Source organism: Scatophagus argus, chromosome 5 (assembly GCF_020382885.2).
Source record: "Scatophagus argus isolate fScaArg1 chromosome 5, fScaArg1.pri, whole genome shotgun sequence".
NCBI classification, from domain to species: domain Eukaryota; kingdom Metazoa; phylum Chordata; class Actinopteri; family Scatophagidae; genus Scatophagus; species Scatophagus argus.
Window position 1 is genome coordinate 16,650,465 of NC_058497.1, and position 27,986 is coordinate 16,678,450.

At 41.6% G+C, this 27,986-nt stretch overlaps 2 protein-coding genes across 3 annotated transcripts in view; one reads left to right on the top strand and one right to left on the bottom strand.

Annotated features, from left to right (window-relative positions):
• Positions 1-575: 575 nt before the first annotated feature.
• nmd3 (NMD3 ribosome export adaptor) lies at positions 576-9,173 on the bottom strand. Its single transcript, XM_046389531.1, has 16 exons — positions 9,049-9,173; positions 8,488-8,589; positions 8,064-8,198; positions 7,801-7,897; positions 7,423-7,503; positions 6,403-6,531; positions 6,078-6,168; positions 5,315-5,393; positions 4,830-4,926; positions 4,248-4,365; positions 3,118-3,263; positions 2,655-2,767; positions 2,480-2,552; positions 2,162-2,268; positions 1,333-1,403; positions 576-1,106 (listed from the first exon to the last, which is right to left on the bottom strand). Exons 2-16 carry the CDS (start codon positions 8,529-8,531, stop codon positions 973-975), a joined length of 1,515 nt encoding a protein of 504 aa, XP_046245487.1. The 5' UTR covers positions 8,532-8,589; positions 9,049-9,173; the 3' UTR covers positions 576-972.
• Positions 9,174-10,108: 935 nt separating this feature from the next.
• ppm1lb (protein phosphatase, Mg2+/Mn2+ dependent, 1Lb) overlaps positions 10,109-27,986 on the top strand; it is a 42,141-nt gene continuing 24,263 nt past the window's right edge. The window contains exon 1 of one of the 2 annotated variants that reach the window (XM_046389269.1): positions 10,109-11,057. In XM_046389269.1, coding sequence (XP_046245225.1) covers positions 10,659-11,057 — 399 coding nt within the window. In that variant the 5' untranslated portion in view covers positions 10,109-10,658. The remainder of the gene's footprint in view (positions 11,058-27,986) is intronic. The other variant, XM_046389270.1, reaches the window with a different exon arrangement.

A 27,986-nucleotide genomic window follows, 5' to 3' on the forward strand; every position in this document is an offset into this window, starting at 1 on the left:
GCACAGACAGCTTTGTTTCTCTCTCTCTCTCTCTGGCTGAATAGGTGGTGCAGCTGGGTGAGTAACTGAATCTTGCCCACTGCAGCCAGCTGACACCATTACTGGTCTTGGCCCAGCTTAACATGAGTGTGGCTATGTGAAGTGACCAAGAGCTCCCTCTGGTGGACATCTACTGCTCGACAATGTCCTCTACAATGAATTCAGTGTGTCGCAGTTTTTTCTTTTCTACATGCTAATTCTCAGCAGGTTCTGAGTATGTCTTCACAGTATAAATGTGACAAATACATATAGTACGCATACCCAGTAGAGTCAAATTTGCAATTTTCTTTCACAGTGAACAAAGGAGAAGCTAAACACTGTGGGTCGTGGTGAAACAGTTCTTCACAATCTTGAGAAAAAAAATAAGTAATAATTAAATGTTGGGGGGGAAATAACACTTTGAAAAGATGTTGTGAGAAGAAAGTATTTTGTGGTAACAATGATTAGTGTGTGGTACATACTGTGTATAATCGGTATGTACTATAGATTTGAGGTGCAGCTTATATTTTTACACAGCCAAACAGATGACACGTAAGTATCAGGACGAATATTTATTTTGTTATAGTGATCCAGAAGAAGCACTGCATTTCCACATCTTGTCCAAAGTTTACATGAATTAAGGGGAAAAGAATACTTTAGAAACAGCTGGAAAACTTAATTTTATAGGCCGCAGGTGTGGAAATAGAAATCCACAGAGTCCAGTTTCTCAGCAGAAACGTATTTGCTACTAAGTGGCACCATAACAACCCAGTCAATACACCACAGTGTGATGAACCGTGGACTTTCTCAGTATGAAATACTATTTGTGGATGAATTGCTCAGTCCTCAGTCTGCTGTCAGTCCAGCTCTGTGTGCAACTGTACCACTGCATCACCAGCGAGCCTGTACTCGACACATCAGCTGCCGGCGTCACGCGGGCAGGACGGCGAGAGATTAGTCTGTCATCATGTCAGCACCTTCTCCTCCTGTGGCATCTGTTAGGCTGAGCTCCTCCATCATCTCCATCAGGGAGATTCGTGGCGCTCCATCATCATCGGTGTCGCTCTCTACCGGGATCTTTGCTGCATCTTAAATTACAAAAAAAAAGTAAAGATTTTAAAAATCAACATCTCTTCATTAACTAGCGAGCTAGCCATTAACTAGTCGTCATCAGCCAGAGCAGCCACTGACGGTAAATGAGCAGTATCTTAACAATTCAAGCTTCAACAGTGGAAACAACCAAAGAGATGGAAACCCCCTCCACCCCCGGGGGATACCGATACAGTGACGAGTTCGTGGTGTTCAGCTGCTCACCTCTGTAGATGTTAATATTCTTCCTCAGAGCCTCATCCTCCTCCAGGTCCTCCAGGAAGTCCTGGTATTGTCTAAAGATGGAAAAGCGAGTTAAAGGAAAACCCAATGTGGTATGAAATTGCAGGGAAAGAAATAGTCACAGGATGCTTGGCATTCTTGGCACATTTGTAGACTATTCAACAGCTTACAAGAACAATGTCACGTATTTAGTCGTACCATCTGGGGTAAATGTAGCAGTAGTTTATTTATTTAGGCAGCCATTTTATAAAGGAAAAGGTTTTTCTTAATTCATGCTCCTATATTATTCGATATTCTCCTAAGATACTTGATGCAAATAGATAAAACATAAATCTGGGGACATTCTATACACGCTTTAAGTCAACATATCACACAAAATGACAAATACCAACATGGTCTAAACTTATTAGCAAATGGCCTGTGCAGCAAGAGCCTAATTTAGTTTATTACATTAGTGCCACAGAGCTCCAATGTTGTCCACAAACTTCAATACACACACATAAAAGAGCCACACTGTTGCACTGGCTGAGCTGTTTGTTCATGACGATGAGCATGAGCACTTTAATTTGAACTGAGTCAAGTCAGCAAACACATTTCTACTGCTGTGAATACTCACTGGAACACCGAATATGAAAACAGTCCCCAACAAACGCACCATTCACTCATGTTTAACATTTGCAAGAAATTTTAGTGTCCTGCTGTTGTATGTAATCATTGCAGGCAGGCCTGAGTGCCTGTTAGAGAGCAAAGACAAATCCTTGAAACCTGACGTAATTCAAGAGAATTCAGACACTTGACATTGCTCTCCTACCTCTCATCATCTGTGTCCATGCCCTCACGGTCTCTGGCCATCTCCTGCAGTTTCCAGTTCCTGCGCTTCACCCTCCTGCTGCGGTCGTAGCTCTTCTTGATCAGCACCTTGTAGAGGCCACATTGGGGGTTGCAGAAATTAAAACACTACAACAAACTGTCATCATAGCGTTCTTATGTGATGACGTGTGGGAATGCAATATAAATTTACAGGCAGTACTTTAAAATGCCACTAGAGGTCAGTGCTAAATAAGATGACCACAGCTACTTCGGGCCCATGTTTATTAGGGGAGTTTAGTGAAGTGCAGGAGAGTCTTACCACATCAGGAACGTGGTGAGGGTTCATCTTATTCAGGTACTCGTCATTGACGTTAGAATTGGCAAAGTCAAAGCTGTACGGCGAGATAGAATGTAAATGCGCCATTAAACAGAAATCTCACAGCACACCATCAGTCTGCCAACATGACCAACACCGTCAGTAACCTCAGACTCACCCCAGCACCAGGTCTCCGATGTTGAGCAGGTGACCCAGGAATGTACGGCAGTGATACTGTTGACTCGTGTCCATCTCTGAAGTTTTCTGAACCCACACCTCAGCCAGAGTATGCTGTAACACACACAAACACACACAGAGAGGGAATATAAATGTACTTTCCAAGCCATTTAAAAAACATTACTCTTGTTCTTACCCCCATCCAAGCTGTTCAGACAGTTGCATCAATACTAATGCAACATTCAGACAGAGGAAAGAGAGCGCGGACACTGTCTCTACAAACCTCCTTCCCTGTGCCTTTGAAACAAACATGCCTGTGTGTTCTGGCTTGACTCCCTCACACGGGCTTGGGGATAATGTAATGGTTCACTATTGATTTTGCTTCCAAAAGAAAAGCAATGTTCCCCTCATAATGCAATCTGTTCTGCAACAATACACATACACACACACACACACACCCTCACCTTACTGGACCTCATGCCGGCTCCAGCACCCAGCTTCTGGTCTCTGATGACGTCAGTGTCCATAACGATGAACTCCTCCATTTGCCGTGGGTTACAGAGGCTGTTGAAGGGGTTGCGCCAGTATGTGTTTCCATCCACCTCAGCAACTAGTGAGTGAGAAATTATTTATGCACGTATTGTACATTATACACCTTTAGAGCAAACAGCCACAAGCTAAGACACAAATTATATGGATCCTTCTCATTTTTACTTGTCAGTAAAAGAACCTGAAGATTAGATAAATCACATGCATTTCATTCAGTAACAGACAGCTTTGCAAGAAACAAATCACTTTATGTTAGTTTGTTTCAAATAATTTTGACAATTCAAACTTTGACATATTCTGACTTACTTCATCCAAGCTATGAATCTGATATATCTGTCAATGTGTTTTTCTAACTGCACATATTCCAAATAAACCAGACAGAACAAGGAGTTTCTATCTATATTGCAACAAACACAGACAAATACCAATACAAATATTTTTAATATTGAAGTTAATTGCCCACTGCAGACCAAATCTGCTGAACAGAGCTCTGCCTCCAGGCGGTTTCTGCTATTCAGCCTGCTGAAAAACTTAATGCAGAAAAAATAGCTTGCTCTTTGAAGAGTAATTAAAAACGTGTGTGTGCTCTTTCCAAAAAGTCGGGGTTCTGTTGAGGAGCGTCTCACATAATAAGCGACTACACCAGATACCAGAGGGAACGCTTTATCGCTAATTGTTACCATGCTTATATTGATTATAAATATCTTCAAATAAGATGACTTTGCGATGACAGTATGAGTAAAGACATGTTTTTTAGTCTCTTTGTGAGTCGCTGTGCTGAGCAAAGGCAAACCGCTGAGTTGGGATGGCTGCGATGAACATGTGGTCAGCAGACTGGGGTCAGCTGAAATGTCTCATTGACTTGCAGTAATATCTCCATGGTAATATACAGGAAATGCTTTTCTTTTTAAAGACTCAAAGACAGAACAAGGAGTTTAAAGACATAACGTTGGGAATTTTTTCAATATCTTCTGAGAAAATTGTTTGTTGGTGTCAGTTGGCCTTGTTAAAACTAAGCAGTACTTTCAAGTTTTGATATACTTACTCTGCAGTGTGTTGGGATCAATGAGGTGGATAGTGCTGGTGACCCGAACGCACACACACACTTGACCCATGTTCCCCAGACTCTGCGCCAGCCGTGGTGAAAGGCACACTACATTGTCCTGGCAAGCAGACAAAACCAGACGCAACACAGTGTCAAAGTGAGGTCGAACAGCGCAAGCAGCGCGAGCACTATTCAGATTCCTGTTTTTGTTCATTGAAAATACCTTGACTCCCGTCGTTCAAACATGCAATGAAAAACACACCCAACTCAACGCGTTGTTGTTTTAGATGAGATTAAGCAACTATACTACACACTAAACTACTACACACACCTGAACAAGAGCCTGTGTCCTTACTTTGGTTTTACTGTAACATATTTTGAGTCCGAATTTCATTTATTATCACCTGCCACTGAAGAAAAACAAATATAACGAAGATTCTTGGCCAGCCTCAGGCTTCCATCTGCATACCAGTAGCTTTTTTTAAAAAAAAAAAAACCCACATTTTTAGTTGGCTAACAAAGGTGCTGAGCAGACACGGGTGTGTCTTAGCTCAGACTTAATTTAATTTGCTTAATGTGTACCTTGCAGATGGGGACGATCTCCACAGAGAAGGTGCTCTTATAGTTGTATGTGTTTGAATGGATATCGTGAGAGATGAGGCGCTGGGATGCCTTCGACCTTTAAAACAGAAGAGAGGTGTTTATCATTTTTATTACCAGAGAGACAGCAGAGTTCACACTTGGAAAAATCGTAATAACAAAGGAGACTGCTGACAGTAAACATGCTGTCTCTACATCCAGAGGATTGATTATGTGATGTTTAAGGTTTCTCTGATCCAAAAACAAGACCTGCAGCTTTTGTTTTGTAACATACACAGTGACAGTAGGACACAGACAGAGGGTTATTTTTCCTGTAACATCACCACATTTTCTCATAAACTTCTGCATTGCTGGATGAAGATAACTACTGACTTTAGGCAGTCACAACCCGTTTGAATCATTTTGTGATTAGCAGCGAGCCTCTTGAGGAGTAAGTTCTCATGAGCACAAAGGGATGCGTTGCTCACCTGCAGGGCACGGTGCACTGGAGGAAGTCGACCATCTTCTGAGCGTGCTGCTTGGAGCCATAGTAGAAGTCAATCCCCTCTGAGAGAGAGAAGCATCACCATCAAGCCCTCCACTGATAAATTCAGCACAGGTGCGCTTAAAAGGTCATCACCATTGTAGAACAAACACACACTAAGACTAGAGAAAATATGGCAGCCACATGTTTTAACCTTCATAACACGAGTACGGGGCGATGATTTAAATCACAGCTTTCAGCCAAAACTCCACTTCACTGTCCCATCCAAGAGCAAGGAGCTGCTGCTGAGCTGCGACTCAACACATAACACGTCTGCCTGAGCATGTGTGCGTTTGTGTGTGATGTAACAGTTAGCATTTCTAAATGGGCTATGAATTGAGCTTGCACTGCAGGAATCTTGTCTGGAATGTCTGCTCTGATTGCAGAACACTGATTAGATGCCCAACACATGCCCCCTCTGAGGCCCATGTGAGGACAGCTGTATGGACTGAGTGGCGCCAGTGATATGCATGCATGGCTTGCTGTCTGGTACGGGAAGAGGTAATTAACACTCAACACATCATTATGTTCTGCTTAGCTCTAATCCACATTAGTTACGCTGGCGACAAACGAGGCAAGTTTCCCACTTATCAAAGTAATTTGGTTACAAGCCCAGAGGAATATCACAGGCACCAAACTACGAATCTGATCTATGACATGTACACCATTATACATGAAATATAGAAAATCAGGGGTCATTAACCTACCGTGGATTTCTTTGATGTTGAGGGCATTCTGGTGGAGTTTATGCTTAAGGATCAGCTGCTCTAGATAGTAGAATGTCTTTTTATGAGCAGTCTGCAAAAAAGATTTTTCAGCATCATCAAGATCACAGAGAGAGACTCACCCTTTGACAAGTTAAAACTGCTATTGAAGTTTCAACAAATAAATAACACAGAGGATACACATATAGTGTCTGTAAAAAGTTTTCAAAAGGTTGAAAACGTGAGTACAGTTAAAAAGGTAAAATAAAACAGTGGATAACCGAAATTAGAAAACAAGAGGATGTTTCATCAAAGCGCAGACTCCTACCTTCTGCCTAACTTGAACAACAGCCTTCCAGAAGTCCTTGGCTTCCACACGGTGGCAGTCGTCACACATCTGGGACTGAATGACAAACTCGACCACAAACACCTGCTGTAGGATAGCGCCATTCATCACCTGGGAACAAAGACAGCAACAAGTTACACCATATGGTCTAACTGCATGACAAACAGCAACAAACACTCTGTACTTACGGTCATTCACATCTGGGAGAGGGGGCGGGGCATCAAAAAACATTTCAATGTTAGCACTTAGATGCACCTTTCACCAGCACAAAGAAAAGAGTTGGCCCTGAGAAGCATGGGGCTCAGGTTCTCACTAAAGGTCAAGGAGATGAGATGACAGCCTCCGGTAAAACTCACTTCTCTCAAACACACATAACTCAGTCAAGAACATGTGAGTCCATTTTAAGAGTTCATCTTGCAACCTGTTGCATACAGTATGATTATCTCACAGAATGTGACATGTACAGTAATTGGAGGTGTATGTTGACAGCACTGCTTTCACAACAAAAAAGACTTAAATTCAAACATAACATGTGTTTTGCAGCCAATTACCTCCTGAACAAATAACCCAGATAACCAGGATCTGAAATTAACAACTGCAAAACTTTCTTTTTAACGGCTGAATTTTTACTAATTAGATGCTGTATGATAACAATATCCCATTCATTTCTAAATAGGCCGATTTTAATAATAATATAAAAATCAAATCAACTTGTAATCAGCAAACCCCCCAGCATTCTGGTACAAAAGATCCAATTACCTGTATAAAGTTTCAAGTTGTTTTACTGCAGTATTTTTAAACACTACAGTTATACATAGCATACTTGGTTGCTGGATTTTATCCATTTACTAGGCAACTTGGCTGGTGAATCAAAAAGTTAATTTTGGCCACTGCAGGTGACCTTTAGAAGAAAAACATGTTGCCTGTCTCAGGTCCCTAGTAGTTTCTTTCTTGTCTGAATGTCACCCTCCCACACTTATCACTTCCACTGTGTTCTCCTACCTCTTTCTGGATGGTCACTTTCATCTTAATCCTTTTGGAGTGTGGCTCTGTCCACAGGAAGCCAGCATCAATGAGTCGCACCTGAGAGAAGATAAGTGTTGTTGAATCCACAAAGTAGCAGTAGTTGTAGAGGTTCCAACTCAAGTATATGTCAGGTATATGGAGCAGAGGCACAATGATAATGTGATTCATGACAAAAGGTCTGCAAAGAATATTATAAATGTGATGATTATATGGTTATAAATGAAATGGGACAGAAACAAGCACTTTACTTACAACATGAAAATCAATCCCAAGATCAGGTGACACGCTGAAATTTATACCTGTGATAATCATGCACACATCTTTTGAGAGAAGCTTTGTAAGAATCACACTTACTTTGGTCATAGAGCTCTTGATTTTTTTCAGGCAAAGAGCCAGCAGTTCCCTGGACTCCAGGGCACACTGCACCCAAGTGGCTGGAGGCTGTAAATACCTGCACAACAGAGGAAGATGTACATTTAAGCCTCTTTCCCAACAGATTTTCTCAAGAAAAGCTCATGTGCCTGTAAAGGTTTTCTAGAAGAAAACAGTGATATAATGCATTTAGCACACTGTAAAAAAAAAAAAGAATGAATGATTTATTTGTGCTTGTAACCAACCTTTCACACTGTTTGCAGAAGTGCACCGTGACTTGTTTGGGGATTCCCTCCGAGATGTCCACCTGCGTACGCAGGCAGGCTACACACATGTTGGCTGGGTTGGGAGGAATGGGGACACCACAGGTACAGCACAGGCTGTAGAGAAGAGAAGCTGTGCTGGTAAAACTCAGTGAAATGCATAACGATGCAGTAATTTACATTTCTGGGCTGGCTGAAAAAAATGTGTTGCCCACCTTTGTAGTAGTCAGTGGGTCCTGTTCACTTTAGCAAGTGAACAGTCAGACAGTTCAGTTTTACATGAGGTCATGAATTTGTGTTGTTTAGTTTCTTACAAACTCACCTAATGTTTACTATGAGAGATTACCAGAAATCCAGTCATCATCGCCAGACATTAAAACCTTTAGTATATGTTTCTTTCACTTACATATTCCCCTGGCTGCTTGTGGCAGGAGCTTGCATGTACTCCATTATTGACAACTTGACAGGTCGGTGTGTGTCAGTGGATTCTGGTGTAGCCCAGTGATCTCTGAGGACGGAAACATTACAGATTTAACTGGCGATGAAGGATAAGCGCAGCTTTGACAGTAGCAAAACTACTAGAGAATAGCCAACGATGGCTTGTAGCTATCACTGTGTAATAACTACTAGCTTAATGGTAAACAGCCGATACGAAATATAACAAAATGGTCTCATTGTTTACAAGCGTACAAACAACCACGAAAAAGATTAAATTATACAATGACTGTAAAATCCTTTAAGAGAATCAGTGCAGGGGCTATATTTAACGCTAGCTGATGCTCTACACTCAACATTATCAGTTAGCATTAAAGGCTAAGTTGCTAGATTAGATGAGTGATTCTAATACGTATTCGCAACTAAATAGACATAAAATGTCAACCAAAAGTATTCGTCAAACAGACGTGGTACAAACGATTGATGACAAAACTCACTGGAGTTATTTATAAAGGAAAAAACCACAACACACCTTCATGTAAAGTCCTCCACGTTTTCCCTACCGAGGACCGAGAGAGACTTGATCGCGTCATGCAGGACTCAAGGACCCCGAGACTGTCTTTGGTTGCCTGAATAAATTTCTTTGAAAACATTAAAATAAAATGGCTAATTAAAACATATTTGGCAATTAATTCTTGTATTTGCTAACAAATAGTACGAAACAACAATATAAATACACTTGTGAGAGGTTAAGTACACGTCACACAAAATGTATTAGGCTATGTACTATGCCTGTCTTAGAGCAAGCAAAGTGAATGAATAATTTATAATAATAATTGCTAATAATTTAAGGGAAGTAATAACTTGGAAAGCAAATAATTACATATACCATAACTACACAAAGTTTGGTTGAAATTAAACGCTGCCTGGACCTACATAATTCTATCCAAAAAAGGATAGTTTAGCATTTGTTTGACTTAATTAAGTATATTTTCCTGAGATAGTTTTGTTTGAGTTTAACGCATTAACTGTCATGACCCCTCACAATTCAAAATTTAGATTGTTTGAATCCGTTCAAGAGCTATGACGGAGCGTTTTTGTGATTGAATCAAACTAGAATAAATAAAAAGGCTGTAACTCTGTCTCCACTACTTAGGATGAAGTCTACCTTTCTACTGTAGTATCTACTGTAAGTTTCAAAGAAATCGTCTATTGGTGATATGAACTTAATAAATCATTCAACGACTGAATTCTGTCTCCTTATCTTCGTTATATTTAATTATATTCTGTTTTAACTTGGCCTTTTATTGTGTTTTTACATGTTGTTTGGCCATTTCTAAAGCACTTGAAGGGTGCTATGAAGGCATCCGTGTTAATGCCAAGTTGATCATTATTCCAATTGAACAGCCTTACTTATAGGTGGCCTACTTTGTGACATCTTAAATACCAAACAGATTAGAACTTTAGGACATGTATTGCAACATAATAGAGTCATCTGATTAAAAAGTTAAGGACTCTTCAATCCCCTGTCATTCTGAGGTCAGGATCTTGTATCGTCCACTGGATCCCGTACATTACGAGGTGCGCTTGAAGGCATCACCACTGTTTAACGAGGCACCAGCAAAGAGTCGCAGCCAGTGTGGCAGCTGGGAATGTGAGGGTTTCAACACAGACCGCTATTTTCAGGGCATTGGAACAGTAGCGGGGCTGGCCAGGAGGACGAGGCTCAGCCCACAGCTCTACTCCAACCAGCACACTTGTTTAATCTGAAGTCCAAACGGGGCAACCTACGTTTTCTGTCCAGGCTGTCGGTGTGTTCTCGGACCGCATCAGATGGTCAACGGACAGCCGTTGGTGGCTCACTGCGGGGCTGCGTGCTAGAGGGAACCAGTCGGGGCACCGTGTTTGTTACCCCGCGTACGTACGTCAACACCTTACCTCCTGCCTGGTGAGTCTGGTTAAAAATGCAGTGAAGAGTCACCTGTTTATCCATAATCTTTGCGTGCCCCGCTGTGAAACGCTCGGTTAAATGCGCCTGTTTCCTTACTACCAAACCACTCAAGTCAACGACGATGGACTGAAATCTGCGGCGGGCGCGAGCGACACACAACCTGCCGCGATTTCCTGCATGTAAACAAATAAATGATAGAGGATACAATGACCCTGCTGTCTCTGTTAGGTCGGATCATGCGTTATTTTCTGCTTAGACCGGAGACCCTGTTTCTGCTGTGTATCAGCCTGGCTCTGTGGAGTTACTTCTTCCACACGGACGAAGTGAAGACCATCGTCAAGTCCAGCCGGGATGCGGTCAAGATGGTCAAGGGGAAAGTGGCTGAGATGATGCAGAACGAGCGGTTCGGCGGGCTGGACGTCCTGGACGCGGAGTTCTCCAAGACATGGGAGTTCAAGAGCAACAACGTGGCCGTGTACTCCATCCAAGGCCGGCGAGACCACATGGAAGACAGGTTCGAGGTGCTCACGGACATCGTCAACAAGAGTCATCCGTCTATATTTGGGGTTTTTGATGGCCATGGAGGAGAGGTGAGTGCGCTGCTGGCTTCCAGTACACATCCTTGTCTCGCTCTGTCTCTCTTACTATAGCCGGAGTCCCCACAATCTGAGCTGCAGGGGTCCCAAGGTGTCCAGGTTAAGATGCCTAAAGTAGTCTTCAATTTGTCAGTGTTTTGTATTTGTTCTGCCCGGTCTGTTTTGAACACTGCTTTAAAAACTTATTTAAAAAGTGAGACAATTGCCCATCTTAGACTCTGCAGATAGATTTTTAACATGAAAATATCCCAATTAGAGCTCCAACTAACTAACTTAGTCAGTTTTTTTTTTGAGACAATGAAATTAATAAATAGCTTCACCAAATTTTGATTCATTACATTATATAGAAATCAGTCATGATCATTGTATGAAGTTGTGTTAAAGTTGTGGACTGGGCCTAAGACTGGGACGTGCCAGAACACAAAAAATGAACTTTAGGCCCCAATTTTTCCAGCTGTGAGGATGCGTACATTTTTGCTTTGCTGGACCACAACCTGACTCCTGATGACTGTTTGATGTTTGATTAAATGTATATTATTTCAGAAATGCGCATCATAAAAGCATATAAGACCCACTGTAAGACCTGTATCATGTCAGTTGATGTCGTGCATTGGTGGTGCATATTCTCATATGTGTTTTAGGTTGAATTAGGACAAAGCAGATGACACACAGACTGGAGCTGTTGGAGGCAATTGGCCATCCACCATTAGCCATTTATCATTCAGTATTTTGTGAATAAGTAGAGTAAGGACCCCCACTGTGTGTAGGAACCCATGATTCCTTGCTACCCACATTCACTCACGCTTCCTCTCTGTTCTCTTCAAAATGGCAAAGCAACTGCATCTCGTCTGCAGAAAATAATGTCAGAAAATATCCGTCATGTTTTTTTTTTCTTCGTTTGTTTGGTTTTTTTTTAACAAAACATTTTTAGGATGCAGGCAGCATAGGCTCGTCGATCTAACATTATTATAGCAGGAAAGAGGAGGATGAGCTCGAATCGGTGTGCTTCAGAGGCAGCCGTCTGAGCTCGACAATATAAGGGAAGGCATAGCCGAAGTGGGCCATTAGATCACTGATTTGCTGGTCACTGCCCACACTCAGCTAAGAAATCTCATCTCTTTCTGCTTACCTGGTGCTAACTAATGTTATTGTTCGACATGAGTGCACGAACATGGCAATGTACTCAGGGCAGCAAGGGAACAGCTTAACAAAGCAATAAACAACATGGAGAAAAAGTTGCCAGTTAAAGGGACAAAAGAGCATTTGAAATGACGACGCAGTTAATTCAGGAACATGAAAACACTGATTTCTTATGAAGTCATGACATGCTTGAAGGCTGGCATTGTTTCTGGGGTCTTCAACTATGACCTCAGTTCGCAGTACTGATGCAACAGTCACACAGAAAAAAAATAGAAATGTACGTAAACTGTAAGTGACAAGCTATCCCATCTTCCTCTGTCTCGAACCTTCTCTTCTATTCTCTTACTTCAGCTTGTACATTAAACATTACACACTTTTTGATCAGCCAGTTCTGGTTGCTGAGGAGCTCCGTGCTGTCTTGGGCCCGACCGAGGCTGTCTTCATTCTGAGTTTGACTGCTGTGGTCTGATTGAGGCTGAACGATAACATGCTAAAAATAGGCAGCCAAAGGCATAGAGGATAGCTTTTCTTTTAGGGGAAATTAAATTTTAGGCCGTGGTGCTGACTGCTGCAGCTTTTGACCAAAATTGGTCATTGGATTGTTTTTCCCCGTGGCCTTTTACCCCCCCATGCATCTTCCCTCTGTGGAGTTCCTTTTTAGAGATCGGTGACCTAACCTGTGAGCCCTACTGCAGCTACCATGCATATAGTTAAGAGTCTAGGAGAAATATATAGCAAACAGCAGATATGTATTTGTATATGTGACAGAAAAAAGAGAAAACGAGTGGGTGAGCATCAATAGTAAGAGCAACAGGAAGAAGGTTCAGATTTGCCTCTGTAGGCGTGAGGCTGTTTTATTACTGCATGTCCATGGGCAACAACAATTTGGTCTGTTTTCATTCCCACGCCCTCTTCTGAAATGGTTGCCAGACAGCAGCCTTTAGAAACAACATCTCTGTTTTGTAAATCTAGATTTTTCTTTCTGCCACAAGGCTTTGAATAAAGCAGAGGGATGCTGTGTGGCCCAAAGCAACACCAGGAATACCGGCTGTCTCAGCTGGCTATTTAGTGAGATGTCTGCTGCTTCTATTTCTTTCCACACCGACACTCTGCTTATCCAAATCACATATACGGTCACTAAGGCAATGGTAGACTAGTTTCAACATCAGTTTAGCATCCAGCAGGTCTTAGTCGTTGTTACAAAGCATATAATGAACAGAAATTTAAAATAGACTTTCAATGGGGTGTGAATGTACTAAATAATTAGAGCAGAGATTTGACAAAAATCTCAAGGATTGGGTAGTTAGTCCAAATGCAATTGGGTCTGAAACTAATGAATATTTTTATTATTGTTTAATATAATCATTTAATGGTGTGAAATGTCTGAGTTTCCTAAAACCCTACATGACATCTTCAAATTACTTCTTTTATTTCTACTTTTTTCCTGATCAACGGTCCAAGGTCAACATATCATATAAAAAAAATCAGCCAATTATCGTAAATGAGGGTGAAAATAGGTCGCGTCAGCCATTTTTTGCTTAAAAATTAGCTAAAGTAATCAATATAGTTTTTCTTTACCATCTCTGACTGAGATGTAATAACACATTTTTAGCGTTTAGGGTTTGAGAAAGCATTTGCTCTTTTGAGTTGTTGCGTAGTAGAAGGCATTGTAAAAGCATACTTGCTGTCAGTTGAGTTTTTGAAAGCAATCACAACACTTGACGTAATCATGGTATCATTAGTGCTGACTGGCAAAGCAATCATGTGAAAATGCTGTAGGTTTAATGGATATTTTGTACCATAGGGTGTATAAAAACCCACGTAATGCATCTTTAATGATAGACCTTAGGGTAGTAGGAGTTAGCTAGATATTTATTTGCTTTCTTGCCGAGGAATGGACAAGAAGATTAATATCAATCACATACTTGTGCATTAATTGCAGTGGTTGAGGCAGGAAGCGATTAGCTTAGCTTAGCCTAGCTTGGCATAAGGATGGGAAGCAGGGTAAGCCACTAGTCTGGCTTTGTTCCAAGGAAAACAAAATCACCTACTGGCACTAGTTTATACATTATATGCCTTTGTTTAATCCTTACAAAAACTGAAATTTGAAAATGGCAATTTGTGGTCTTAGTGAGGGTTACGAGATGTATGTTTTCCTACAGTTAAGTTCTGTGCAGCTCATCTATTATCTGCCATTCTCACAGAGGTGGTGTGATTCTGAGAAGTCGCGGTGTGCAGCTGAGAATTACAGCACAGAACTCCTTGTTAAACCACAAATTGTCATTTTTACATTTCAGTTTGTGTTCAGATTAAACTAACAATTTATAACACGTAGTTCCATTTTTTTCTCTTTGACAGAAGCCAGATGGCTGTATCCCCCTGCTTTTAGTCGGTATGCTTAGATAATCCCCACCTGGCTCTAGCTACATACTTAGCATACAAACATAAGAAAGAGTGGTATCAATCTTCTCATGCCTCTTCAAGAAAACAAATATGCATTCTTCCCAATATGTTAAATTATACCTAAGAGTAGCAGTCTGCATTAGCACCATGGTCAGGTGTGATCTGAATCCTGTGATCCCAGGATGTGAGTCCAGCATGTTGGAGAGTAGAAAGTTAAGAAGGAAAACCAAATCCTTCAATAAGTTTGAGTTTGGGATGCTCCTAATGACTAGTTTCCCTGATGTTTAAACTTAAACTAGTAAAAGTAAACAGTCATAATTGAGCACAATTTAATATATAAGATTAAAGATTGTCCAAAAATATTGCATATTTGAAACAACATTCTTCAGTAACATCTTAGACACAACACCTGTGTCATTAACATCACTAACAGATGCTCTTTTCTCTTATAAAGCAACATTTGACCAAGAAGACATGACATTTCAATACATTTTATGTAAATATGTAATTTAAATGGGTACTGTAGTGGCTAAGCCTAAACTTAAAGCTACTGACGGGTTAATGACATAGTTGCCATAGCACTCCTTAAGTGAGTCCAACTTCAGTTTTTGTCTTTGTTTAAATTCTGCAGTGTGTTACATTCAAGAATCCCTAACCATTGTCCATAAACCTACATGCAGCCAAACATTTCACCAATAAAACAATGCAATGTTGGCTGCTGCAAAGGTCAGAGTTCCTACCAATATTGTAAGTGACCCAAATCTCAAAAGTGGCTCCTGCTTGGATCAGTGTGGTGTCCCACATACTTTTGACTCTAGAAATGGCTCCTACATCTACATAGATAAAATGATAATCATCCATCCATCCATTGGCTATTGCTGCTCATGCTTTCCCTCTAATGAAGGTAGAAACATTTAAAACTTCTGAAAATCTTCTTATGACTTTATCTCTCTGCACCACACACCCACTCACACACATCAATGCCAATTCAATTTTCAAAGTGTTAAAAATCAGTGTTTAATGTGAAAACAGCCATTGGCTGTCTCAGTCATATTAGACGTTGGCTCAGGGAAGGGATTTAACCGTTAAATGGAGATTGATTTTTAGCTGACATATGGGAATAACCTGCATGAAAGTGATAACCCTGGGCTCTTCATCCATATAACAGCAAAATGAGCCATTTGTTCCTTACTTGCATGTAGAGAGCCAGGCGTTCTCTGCTCCTCCCTGCCTCGCTGTCAGAATGTGGCCTCAGGCACTGCAGAATTACCTTAACTGTGGAGTACAGAGAAGACACTCGCTACAAGGCTGTTTAACTTGATGCGGGGGCCGATTGTCTCTGTTTTGCCATCCTTTCAGCTTTTGTCCTGTTGATTTCTCTTTCTATCACGGCTCACTCTTTCATATAGTGATGTTTTGTTTGTGAGTGGGTTGTGATAGATAGATACAGTATGGTCCTTTTACTGTGAAGGAGGCGATGGGAGAGCGCAAAGTAAAGAAGTGCAATAAAAAGAAAAAGAAAAAAAGACTAAAACCACAGGGATGATGGCCTTTTTTACAGGGATCCTGCCTCTCTTTATTCCGCTCTTGGTCTATCCTTAGCACAGCTTTGCTTTATATTCAAGCTGAATGGCCATTTCATTTTTAACTTCATTATTAATTTCTAGAATTCCAAAGTTGACAGGACTATTAAGAGCAATTTAATCAGTTGTGCAACATGGCTGACCTTTTTAGCCACTGGTGTTTCAATTCAAGCTTTTTTTAATATGTGCGTGTTTGTGTTTTACTCCAAGAGCATGGGGTGGCTTACGTAGTCAGATACTAAACAGTTTGAATTCCTCCTGAGTTTGCTCGCAGCTTCGCACTAGATGAAAGAAAGAGCCAGCATGTGACTAATTGCACTGTTGGTATTACGGGATTAGAGAGAGAGAGAGAGAGAGAGCAAATGAAGAGAGGGAGTGTGTGTGAAGACCAAGGACAGCAATGTATGCGTGTGTGTGTGTGAGTGTATGAATATTTATGTGTGTGTTGCAAGCTTACACAAGAAGTTGCACAGCTTCATGGGCACTGAGGATTCAAGTGGAGATCAGAGGGGCAGTTTGGTGTTATGTGGTCGTCCAGGGAGAGATGACTTTCAGATCACTGTGAGAGACTGAAATGCCAGAGGCCTATCAGGACCAGACACCTGCTTTACCCTATTTCATATCATGTCATCAATCAGTGCCCCCAGCATGTCTATAAAATATATTCAGCAGGCACTCATTTCGAAATAAATAACACAGGCTAAAAACAGCAAGATGGAGAATTTTAGCATTGTTAAGGCAGTTATATTCAATATTTTTATATTGACAGTGACTCACATAAGCACCATACTAGGTATGAAAGGCCTGAACCGACTGAAAATTATTACCCAAGTTTGCCTCAGCTCTGCAGACTTTTATAACATCTTTTCATTCATTGTTTGTGTTTTATGGCCCAAAACATTACTGTAGTGGTTCATTTTTGGCCATGACAAGCAGGTCAGTGCAAAAGCTCTAAAAGTCCACTGTACAGTACTTACCCAGCACAAAACAGCAGGCAGAAAAAAAAGTCAGCAACTAGCTGGTGAACGTAGTGCATCATCTGGCAGCAGGAGAGCCCGATATTTCCCTCAGGGGCTGGTGGAGAATATTGAGCCGTATTCACACTTCGCACTGCTACCCTGAACTTTTCTGGACATTATCTGGAGAAGCTGTTGGTGTAAACGCAAACGTCAGAATCAGTTGTATCGAACATGAACTGAGCTTACTGAGTCTGTGTAATGTACGCATGAGCCCACTTGAGGTCGAGTGGGCGTTTTGATGATGTTGCATGGGATGTAACTTCTTTGTACTGTTTTCTGTTCACCTGCATATTGCTTCATTTGCTTTTTTTATATTATGGATATGTGCAAATACATGTTTGTATGTACTGATATCAATGCGTAAATATTCATCATTATGGATGAGTTCTCCTCTTCTTCCTGCACAATAAATAGGAGTTTACTAACAAGTTTGCCATATCAACTGAAGAGGTGATAGTATGTCAGTGCTGTGTGTTTAGAGCTCGTTTCCGCATCCCCCTAGTGGCCAATAAATCTGTTATTGCCAGTTTAAGGACATCAAGTCCCTCTGTGGATGTTGGTTTATTGAGCACCTCATACTCTTCTATAAACTATGACATGACCGTGACTAACAAATTTGCTTTGCAGGGCTCTTGTGAAGTGTCCTTAAGTACAACTGCGCTAAAAGTTTACTCTGTACTTTGAACTGGGCAAAAAAACAAAAAGAATTAATCTAATGAGGGTCAGTAAAATTGCGTATTTCTACTGTTATCCTCCTATACCCATTTCGGTCACTTGTGGCGAAGGCTGACGCTCAACATTTCAACCCTTCGTTGATGTAAAGTGAAGCTGAAAGCGGAAAGCACACAGGAGATTATGTTCTCCTGGAAAATACTTGTGCAGGAGAGAAGAGACAGGAGAACAGGAGGTTTCTGCCGAAAAGTCTTCTGACCTTTTGGTAATTTGTCCCTGGTGGTGAGGTTTGTTTTCCTTGCAGCGGGAGGACTATCAGGGAGAGTGAGGAGTGGAGTCATGGAGAGAAACACACCAGCTAAATGGATGAATGGGGCTGTTGCCTGTCAAGCAACCTAAATGTTTAGCCCCGCAGTAAACTTCTGTAATCTCTTCTCCACTCCGCTGCCATGCTTTTCCATAAAATAAACTTTAGCTCATTCATAAATCCACTCATTTTAATAATATTTTTTGCTTCAGTGTGTCTTGGCATGTAGAAACATTTTCCTCTTAAGATAAGAACATTTTGGTTAAAGAGAACATACATTCCTCGGGTTTGATGTGTGTTTGTGTCTGTGTGACAGGATTGTGTGTTGGCCAACAGCATGTGGCTCCAGATAAGAGAGTCTTCTCCAGCCCCAGTGTGCCGTCCTTCCCTGCTGGCAGTGGCTGCTCAATAATTTAACACCCTCACTGTCAAACACTTCTACTAAAACCCCCTGACTAAATATACACACACCTCCTAGCAGAAGTAAGCCACAAGGTCATTGTTCGCATCACATCGCATATTGCTGTGTTTATTGAGTTTTTTGGGAGGAGGTCTTGTCTGGAAAGTTGTTTGTGACATTGGAGCTTCTCTTTGTCCTCCTTCACCTCACTCACTTCCCTCCCAGTGGGGCTAGTTTTCAGCTGACATGGCGCTGTTTTCTCATTTCACCTACGTCTTCCCTCCCCCCCAACGTCTCCTCCTCTCTCTTTGGGGGCTGACAGTGACAGAATGGGCCACAAAAGCACCGTCTCCAAGGCCATGTCAATCTGTGGTCCCCCGCATTATAACATCTCCTCCAACCCCCACTGTGCCCACACTTGCCTCAACGGGTTGCCATGCTGGGTCGTTCGATACAGTGCCCTAACATACCCCTGCATGTGATGTGTTCCCTGCTTTAAATGCCAAGCATGCTGATTGTGCTGGAAGTGTAGAGTCCAGTTCATTGAAAAGCTACAACACTGACTCTGAATGCATAATGTTTGCCTGCAGCAGTACTATATTTATCCAGTATTATGTGTGTTTTTCCTGTGTAGCTGATTAAGAGTCTCTAAATCTGATCACATGGCTGGACTTGACTGGCCTGCTTTGTTTTTCGGAAGATGGAACATTCTTCATGTAAAAAGGCAGCTGTATAAAATTGCTGAAATGAAAGTATGCCTGTGCATGTTTGGGCTTTTTTCTTTTTCTTTTTTTTCTTTTTTTTTTTGAGTATCATCTTCAATTTGAATTCGAAGTCTGTGTGCCAGGGCCGGCTCCACAGTTATTTGCGTGTCTGTGTGTGAATGAGAAAATAGATGAGTCAGTTGGAGTTTGCCTGCTTGCAGTCTTGGCAGTGAAGGATGAGAAGAATGTTGGCTGAAAGAGAAGGTAGCAAGACGCAGCTGTTCAGAGTTAGTGACATTAGTGTGACTGTGTGCGCAAAGAGACAGGGGGCTGTGATTTTTTGTAACACTCACAGTTGTGGCTCTTCCTCTCTTCTTGCTGCCCAGATGGGCCTCTGGGAAGGGCAGGTGCATCCTGGTAAACAGAAACAGGCCTCCATGTTGTGTTTAACTGGACTGTTCTCTTGTCACTATACATGCCCATGATTTTTAAATTTCAAAAGTCTTTTCCAGTGAAACATTTCACAGTAATTTATTGTAACACACTCTGATTTCCACTTCCTGCATGTTTGTGTGTATTTTAAAAGTTTTAATGCTGGAGCCGCTCTGCTGCACACGTGTGCTGCAAAGCATTCCAGACATCGATCCATCCGGACAGGAGGAATGCAGCTGATATGAATGTTTGATCGTTGCACATGGTTTCTATTCACTGAGAGCTACAAACCCTCAAATCCACTCTGCGGTGAGCCAACCCAGAGCCAGCAGGTTGTCTTTAATTTACACTGTAACGAAGGCTTGTGGGATATAAGAGAGGATCTGACTCCACAGCATGTCATTAATTTGTGCTTGTGATTAAAATTAGGAGGAAGAAGAGGGATCTTATGAGGGATGTGCACACAAGTCTGTGCTTATGCGTGCATTCGTGTGTGTGTTTTCTGCTTATATGCTTGCTTGAGTACCGGTATGTGTGATTGTTTGTATTCCAGAGCCCTACTGGGTCTCTGCCACGTACTCTTGATTATGGCCCTTTGAGATTTATGACCTTTAGAGATTTTTTGTTTTTCTTTTCCACCCTGTTGTTTTCATCTCTAGTTCTCTCTTTTTGGTGTGCTCATTGGAAATGGTGGTGCAAGGGCAATCTGAGATGCTGCTAAGGCTGGGTGAACCATCTGCTGTGTTAGGGTTAGATAAAGTTGTTAGGCTTAAAGAGAAAACAGAGGACGGCTAAAGAAGCATATTGAAAGCTATATGCAGACAGATTGAAGACGAAACCCTCATGTTCATCAGCAACTGCAGTAAAATAAACGTAATCTTCCAATGGGATTTAAAGTTGATTCTCCTCTGGATTTGTTTGACCTTTTTAGTTCTAATTCCGAACCAAGTCAACAGTTGCCAAAGGCCACAAGTATCCAGCTGAGTGTATACACTGTAGCCGCGTCACAGACAAATAGGCTCTCTACTGGCTGCCAGAGCTGAATGTTTGAGGCCTCCAGAGGTATCATTGGCCTCATTCAGAAAATCAGAATTGGGTTGTTCACATGCTGCGACCCCAGTGACATAACTGCTCTCACACACATTTTTCCTGTTAACATCCACGCGTGGTTTTTAAACTGGAACAAGGCATTGGCTGATGTAAAATATTTATATAGAATTATCTTGTTTAGAAGGATCACACTTCATCTCAGTTGAGTAGGTTTTGAATAAAATAGCATGGACTTCTGTAAAAAAAACAAAACAAAAACAAAAAACACAGATCATCCCAGTAGTGGGGAGAGCAAATATCCTTTGTGATAAAGTAAGTCAAATAGCATTGCATCTGATACAAGTGCTGCAGCTATCATTTTCATTATTTATTAACCTGCCAGTTATTTTTGTATTGATTGATTAGCGGCTTAGCTGTAAGATGAAACTGTAAAAAAAATGCAAATGTCTGTCCAAGTTGACAACTTCAGTTTGCATATTTCATTTGATCAAAACCCGAAAATATTAATTTTACAGTGATATAAGACATCAGAGAGTTGGAGCTGTAGGATGTTATTTCTTGAAAAATGACTCAAACGACTACTCATTTATAAATAATCTATATGTCAACTGGCTAATCGTTTCAGCTCTTTCTGATGCGGAAACCATGTACAATCTTTGTCTTTTCCATCTGTCTTTATCCCTACAGCCATGACAGCCCATAAAGATGGTTATTGGAGTACTGTAAACTAAACTGTGGTGATCTGATCATTTCAAACTGCCACAGATGTTTGCACACCACCCATTAGGCCAGCAGACATACAGTATTTATCAGATCCAGTGTGTTGGTAAGTGGGGCTTTGTGGCATGCGGGGCTGGTAATTGATTAGTGTGGTGCAGAGGAAGCTTATGGTGATGTGAGCTAATGCTAACAGCTCAAGGCTCTTAGGATCCCTGCTCTCTTCCTGAGAGCGTCTCTAAGCCGAGGCTAAAAGGAGTAGAAGAGACAGCGGGGCAGATTAGATTTACACTAATCCCACTGGAGAAATCAGGACTATACGTCCTCTCATGGACTCATTTTTATTTCCGCCATCCTTCTCCCGCTCTGATATTGATTCATTTATTTTCTCAGTCAATATCTTATTCCTTTCCTTTTTGACATTTTTAGATTGCTCCCTCCTTCCCAGTGTTTACACATTCAGTGCCTGCACGTATTTGTTACCCTGAGAACTACGCATGTTGCCATTTTCCTGAGTTGATTTAATGAGCTTATCCAGCAGCAGAGCTGGTAGCTAGACTTCCAGCTTCACAGAGGGGGAGAGATGCTTTATTGGGTGTGATAGGAGATTAAAAATGATGATATGGATGATAGGTGCCCTCAGTCAGGTCAGGAAAGAAGAGGAGGAAAGATGCCAAGAGGAGAAAAGAGGAGACAGATTGACAAAGGGGCTGAGAAATAAAAATAAAAATATATAAATAATAAAAACACCCTTGCAGGAGTTTAAGTGAAGATAGAAGGAGCCTAAAGCTGCTCTTAGGGGCTGAAGAAAAGACAGGGAAAAAAAATATTTCTTGGGGATAAAAACATGGATGCTATGAGGAGACGCCTTGCCCATAGCCTAAAGATTTTCCAGGGTTGCAACATAACTTTTGCATTAATCAGAAAGTTAGTTTAGAGGCTTAAAGAGTCCATGTGAAGCAAAGAGTTTACAGATAAACAACACACTGAGAGTCAGACTGTGTATGAGGTGCCAGTGGAGGGTTTTTTTTTTTTACCTTTTGATCACAAGTCTGAAGACCATATTTCCATGGGGGCAGTTCCTCCCCCAAGGAAGAGCATGGCATACTTTTCCACCTCTTTCTTCTGTTTTTCATCTTCTCTCTCTCTCTCTTGACCTTTCCCTACAGTGACTGTCTCTGTGTTCTCTCCCTCTCTTCTCCTCCCCTCTACCTCTTCATCCACTCCCCCCTCGCTTCCTTCCGCCTTATCTACTTAACTCTTCTCTCCTTGCTCTCCTCATGATCTCCACCCCCCCTCTGATCTCTTTTGTCCTGAAGAAATCGAAATCTGTCATTCACCCTGAGAGTCTCCAGGTCAGTATTGTCAACGGAGGACAGCTGGAGATATGTTTGTGTTTCTGTGTGTGTGGAAGTGAGACAGTGGAGCACAGGGATTCCCCCTTCAGGTCCCACATCTAACTGGACTTTAAAACTACACAGATATTTAAGTTTTGATCTGCATCACTGACTGTTCCTTTTAAAAAACATACAGTATCAGATATTTCCCCTTTTGACAGAGGTGTGTGGATTTGGCCCTGGTGCCTTAGTATAATTTCTGTTTTCCCCATTCCTCTTCATCATGTCTTCTCTGACCTTTTGTCCATTACCTTACATTTACCTTTTGTGTGTGTGTGTGTGTGTATATATATATATATATATATATATATATTCACCTTGGTGTATCCATTTCCCCCTTCTCCTTTTCTCCCTCGCTCTCCCTCCCTCCTCACCCCTACCCGCAGAGTCACCTTATCGCTCTGCAGTCTGTCTGACTTATTTATCACTGCTTTGAAATATTAAAGAGTCTGCTGCCTCCAGTCCCAAGGGGAGTCCACAACTTTTTACTTACAACACACACATACATACAGCCTAAATCAGGAGATGGCACACACTCACTCTGTTTCTCCTAGTCTTCTCCCAGATTGACAGACTGAATGCAGAGCCTTGACAAATTCCGCTCCTTTGGGACCCTGTAGATATGTGTATGCTGTCAGAAAGACTGTTGGCATGTACACCTGAGTGACTGTCAGTCTTTTGTTCCCATGCCAGTTCCATGACACCAGTTAAAGGGAGTCCTTACTACAGCTTATAGGATTTGTCGATTCATCAGTAAGATACTACTGATACTTTGATGATTGAGTGATTATTGCAGTAATTTGTTAAGCAGAAAAAAAGCCCAAACTTCTCAGAGTCTTACTTCTCCAGTGTGAGGTATTGTTTCTTTTTTCTGTCATATAAACCATCATAAACTGAATATTTTTGTGCTTTATACTGTTGGTCAGACAAAACAGGGTCATGGAGATGTCACTCATGGCATTTTATAGCCCACATGAATCATCAGTTAATTTAGAAAAAAAATCAGCATGTTGTGCAATTATGAAAAGAATCATGAGGAATAAGAAAAAAACGGAGAAGTGAATTAAACAAAAAAAAGCAAATACAATTTTAAAACTTTAGACAGCAAAGACTGAGGTAGCCTTCTTCTATTCTTAGCATGCAATGCCTTAGCGGGCAGTGGTGTTTAAGGCTTGAGATGGTGAGAGACCAAAGTGGAGTGGATCTGCTCCATGATGGTTCTGCACCTGCTGTGGAAGCTGGGCTGCCTTGGAGACCAGTGGCCTTGCGCCTGCTGACTCTGCCACGGTGCCTGCAGCCCTCCTTCACCAATCGGGCACGAGAACAAATGTACAAGCTGTCAAGAACTTGCAAACTGAAAGTGAACAAAAAAAAATGATGAGAAATGTTTTTAACCCAAAATTATTCCCTACGCAAGCAAGCTTGTTCAGCATATATTCAGTTCATCAGCTGACTAGGCCCAGCTCTAAGTTGTTGGAAACATTCCACGTTAAGCTTATTGAATGAGGCCAGCCCATATGCCTGTGGTGTAGTTTTGAGCTGCAATGGGTAACGTTCGAAGTTGTTTTGGAAAATGGGCGCTGGGTTTGGTCTTTGGCTACACATCCTGTCCTCATTATGTTGTATGGGAACTTGGCTGCGCAAAAGATTTAAGCCATCGTGGAGCATCGTGTGTCATCATCACCTCATCATCATGTCATCACTGTTTACCACTTAAATCAGTTTGACCTGAAGGAGTAAGTTAAGTTTAAGTAATTTAAAATGAGGGAAAATGAACATCAGTGGAGTCACAGAGCCAATGCAAATCCAGACCATAACTGATTCAGGTTCAGTCAGTGCTTTGCTTTGTTTTGCACATCATAGAAGAACACTAGTGTTCACAGACACAGCGATTCGGGACCAGATTTTTCATTTCTCAGAGACATCCGTTACTCTCAGTGAGGTGTGGGAAGGGATGTCTGGTTTCCCGTCACACATACTGATGTGATGCAGGATCTACCTCTCTCTCTGTCCTGACTCACATGCAGAATGTAGCTACTGCTCATTAGCTTTACTCATATTTCCCAGCCCTATTGTACCATAAGATTCCAGTATTCATAGCTTCATCATGCAAAGCTTTGACCTCATGCACCATTAAGTACACTGACTCTAATCAATGTTCTGATTGATAGATTTCCTGTACTCCCCATAACATGATGCATCCACACACTCGTACACGGCATACACGCAAAAGATTGTTTTTTTTTTTGTCCACAAGCTGTATGAGAGCAGCAGCAGTGAATGGAGTAGATGAGTATTGATTTTTATAAATGTCTGTATGTTTATCAGCTGGTGTGATTTGGTTTTGCTCCATGTCACACACACACAAACAGGCGTCACATTGATTGCTATGTGTTTTTTCTTCTGCATGAATGGGAACATCGAGTGGTGGAAATGCCAAGAGGCCAGCGGTGTGACTTGTGAAAGAAAGTCCCATTTTCAGCATTGCATATCACTGAATCCTCAACAGGATAGATGTTAGGATTGGTCGTTGAATAACCTTGTTATGAACTCTGTGCGTTTATACCTGCATGCATCCATACCGCCTTGAAGTACTTCTTCAGATGTGCTTTTTTTCCTACTTCGCTAATCAGACTGAGAGAAGAGTGAGGCAGTTTGTAATTAACACGATAAATTCAACATCTGTCTCCAGAGTGACAGGCAAGAGAAACAGGGGGTGAGGTTGAGAAAGATGAGGAGGATATAGATTGAAGCACCGGAATAAGCAAGTGAGGAGGGATGCGGGAAGCATGATCATAAATAAGAAACAGATGATGAGAAGTAAACGAAGGTGTAGTTGTGAGCTGGTGTAGGAGGAGTAGATAAAGGTGTGAAAGGGAGGGAGTGATCCAGATGACACCAGCAGAGTGTGGTTTTATTAAAATGAAAAGCCATCAGTTTATTCACACATGCGTCTCATGCAAAATGTATCAGCGGAAATCCAGGCGTCACTCTGTTCCGTATTTATGGGTGCCCCAATTATAGGCCTGCCGCCTGCTGCTGCTCAACACGCTGTATGTGTATATGGAAATTAGGTGCATGTGAAATATGGAACGGTTACTTTGCACCATATGCCCAATGTTGGGTTATTTTTCACACGTGCCACGTTGTTTAATTGGAAGAGTTGTTGTGCCAGAGGAGCCAGCTGTATGGAGATGAGAGCCATCATGAATGGATGGACACAGGAAGGGATGAATAGAGTCCAGGAAGCTGTTGACTCAGGATGGTGGAAGTCCCACTTGGCAGAGCACGCTGCAATGTGCCATGGGCTGGCAAGAGTCTTTTAAGGATGTCAAAGAAAGCGACAACTCCCCCTGAATTTCAATTCTCATCAGGGTGTCTGTATTAATGACAGCTATGTTAATATTTCTGAGCTGAAACAATGAATAAATTAACCAGTTGGTGATTATCCAAAGAATTATTTGGTAAACATATTGGAGGTCAACCAATTACATGAACCTAGAAATCTGAGACTCTGGGAAATACTAATGACAAAACTGATAATAGAAAATTATATGAAATGTGATATGTGACACAGTGTGAGATGTAAGAGGAAAAAACAGCGCAAACTGGGCACTCACTGAATTGGTCGTGCTCGAGTAATTGTAGAACGGGGCTGAATTTCTGCTGGATAGGCTGACATTCAGTTTGAGGGGCGCTGTGACGCCTGATTATCCACCCGAACGACAACCAGCCTGGCTGCTGTATGATAAGATGTGTTTCCTGCATGTCTATAACCTGTAGTCTTGACTGAGACTGTGCTGTTATACGTTGTTCATTTGTTTTTCTTGCTTTCCATACTAAGTAGAATTGCACATAGTAATGCTGCCTTAGTCAGCATTAGGTTAACCGAACATATAACGTTCATAAAATCATACACTGTCAGCTCAATTTCATGCCACAGTTGTATGTTTTTGCACAGTCTGATATTAGATGCCTCCTTGGATTGGTTGAAGGTGTTCACCTCCAACAGGAAGAAGTTAATAGAGGGGAAAGAAGGAGCTGGAGGAACAGTAGGTCAGTGTGTGTTTACTTCACTATGTAAACTGCTCCATCCTTCCTCCCTTCCTCCCTATCTGGCTGTTTTCCTCTGTCCCACAGTGAAGGCATTGTTGTGTGATAAAACACACACAACAGAGGTGGTATTCTGTAAACAGAAAAGGTGCTCTGCTTTTCTCTCATATTACAGCTTTGGTATAAACACTGGAAATTCTCTTATCCCACATTCACTCCTTTTATCTCTAAATCTTTGCGTTTCCTCCATCTGCAGATCTAAGAGGGAGTGTTAGCTTTGTACTCCGTCTCTGCTTACTTCACTTTCATTTTCTCGCCATGCTCCCGTTGCCGTTCTGTCTTTTGATAAGAACAGAGGATGTATCCAACCGAGGAAAGGCAAGGAGGGGAGTAGTGAGAAAAATGCAGAGCTTTAACTTCAGATTGTGCTCTATGAAGGCCATGTACATAATCACCCTTTCAATCAAAGCTAAAGAAAGTAAGACTGAAAGGAAGAAGTACAAGGTTTCACTGAGAATGAGTGATTATGGCATCTTTGTGTTCATGTACATTGTGCTTGCAGCAAAGTAGAGAGAGAAATGCAAATTGATATTTCAGATCAGAAAAGATTTGTGAGTGTATGGCAGCACCGTGTGTGTGTGTGTGTGTGTGTGTGTGTGTGTGTGTGTGTGTGTGTGTGTGGGAGAGGTAGAGACCCAGCACGGGAGCAATGAGCCGAGAAGTCGTAAGAGAGAAGGTTGGTGAGCGGAGATGACGAATGCACAATGACAGAGGTCTTGAATTGTCTCTCCACCAGCAGCACCTTAATAGCTTCCTACCCGCAAACGGAGAGGGAGCTTTGTACACCCACTCTAATGAAGATGATAACATCGGCGTCTGACGAGAAGTCTAACAGTGGTGAGACTTTGGGGAGAAATGTAGCTTAAGCTTTGGTCTTGTAAATTATTTACTGATTTCTTGATGCCCTTTTCTTTAAATCAGACTGAATTCTTCTTCTGTCTTAACATAGTTAAATAAGGGCATCTAGGGACTCCCTGATACTCATA

Coding starts and splice junctions, on each gene's coding strand:
- nmd3 (XM_046389531.1), bottom strand. CDS start 8,531: ATGGAGTACATGCAAGCTCCTGCCACAAGCAGCCAGGGGAATAT. Junction 5,394..6,077: donor CAACATCAAAGAAATCCACG/GTAGGTTAATGA, acceptor TCTCTCTCTCAG/AGGGGATTGACTTCTACTAT. Junction 4,927..5,314: donor CAGTGCACCGTGCCCTGCAG/GTGAGCAACGCA, acceptor TCTGTTTTAAAG/GTCGAAGGCATCCCAGCGCC.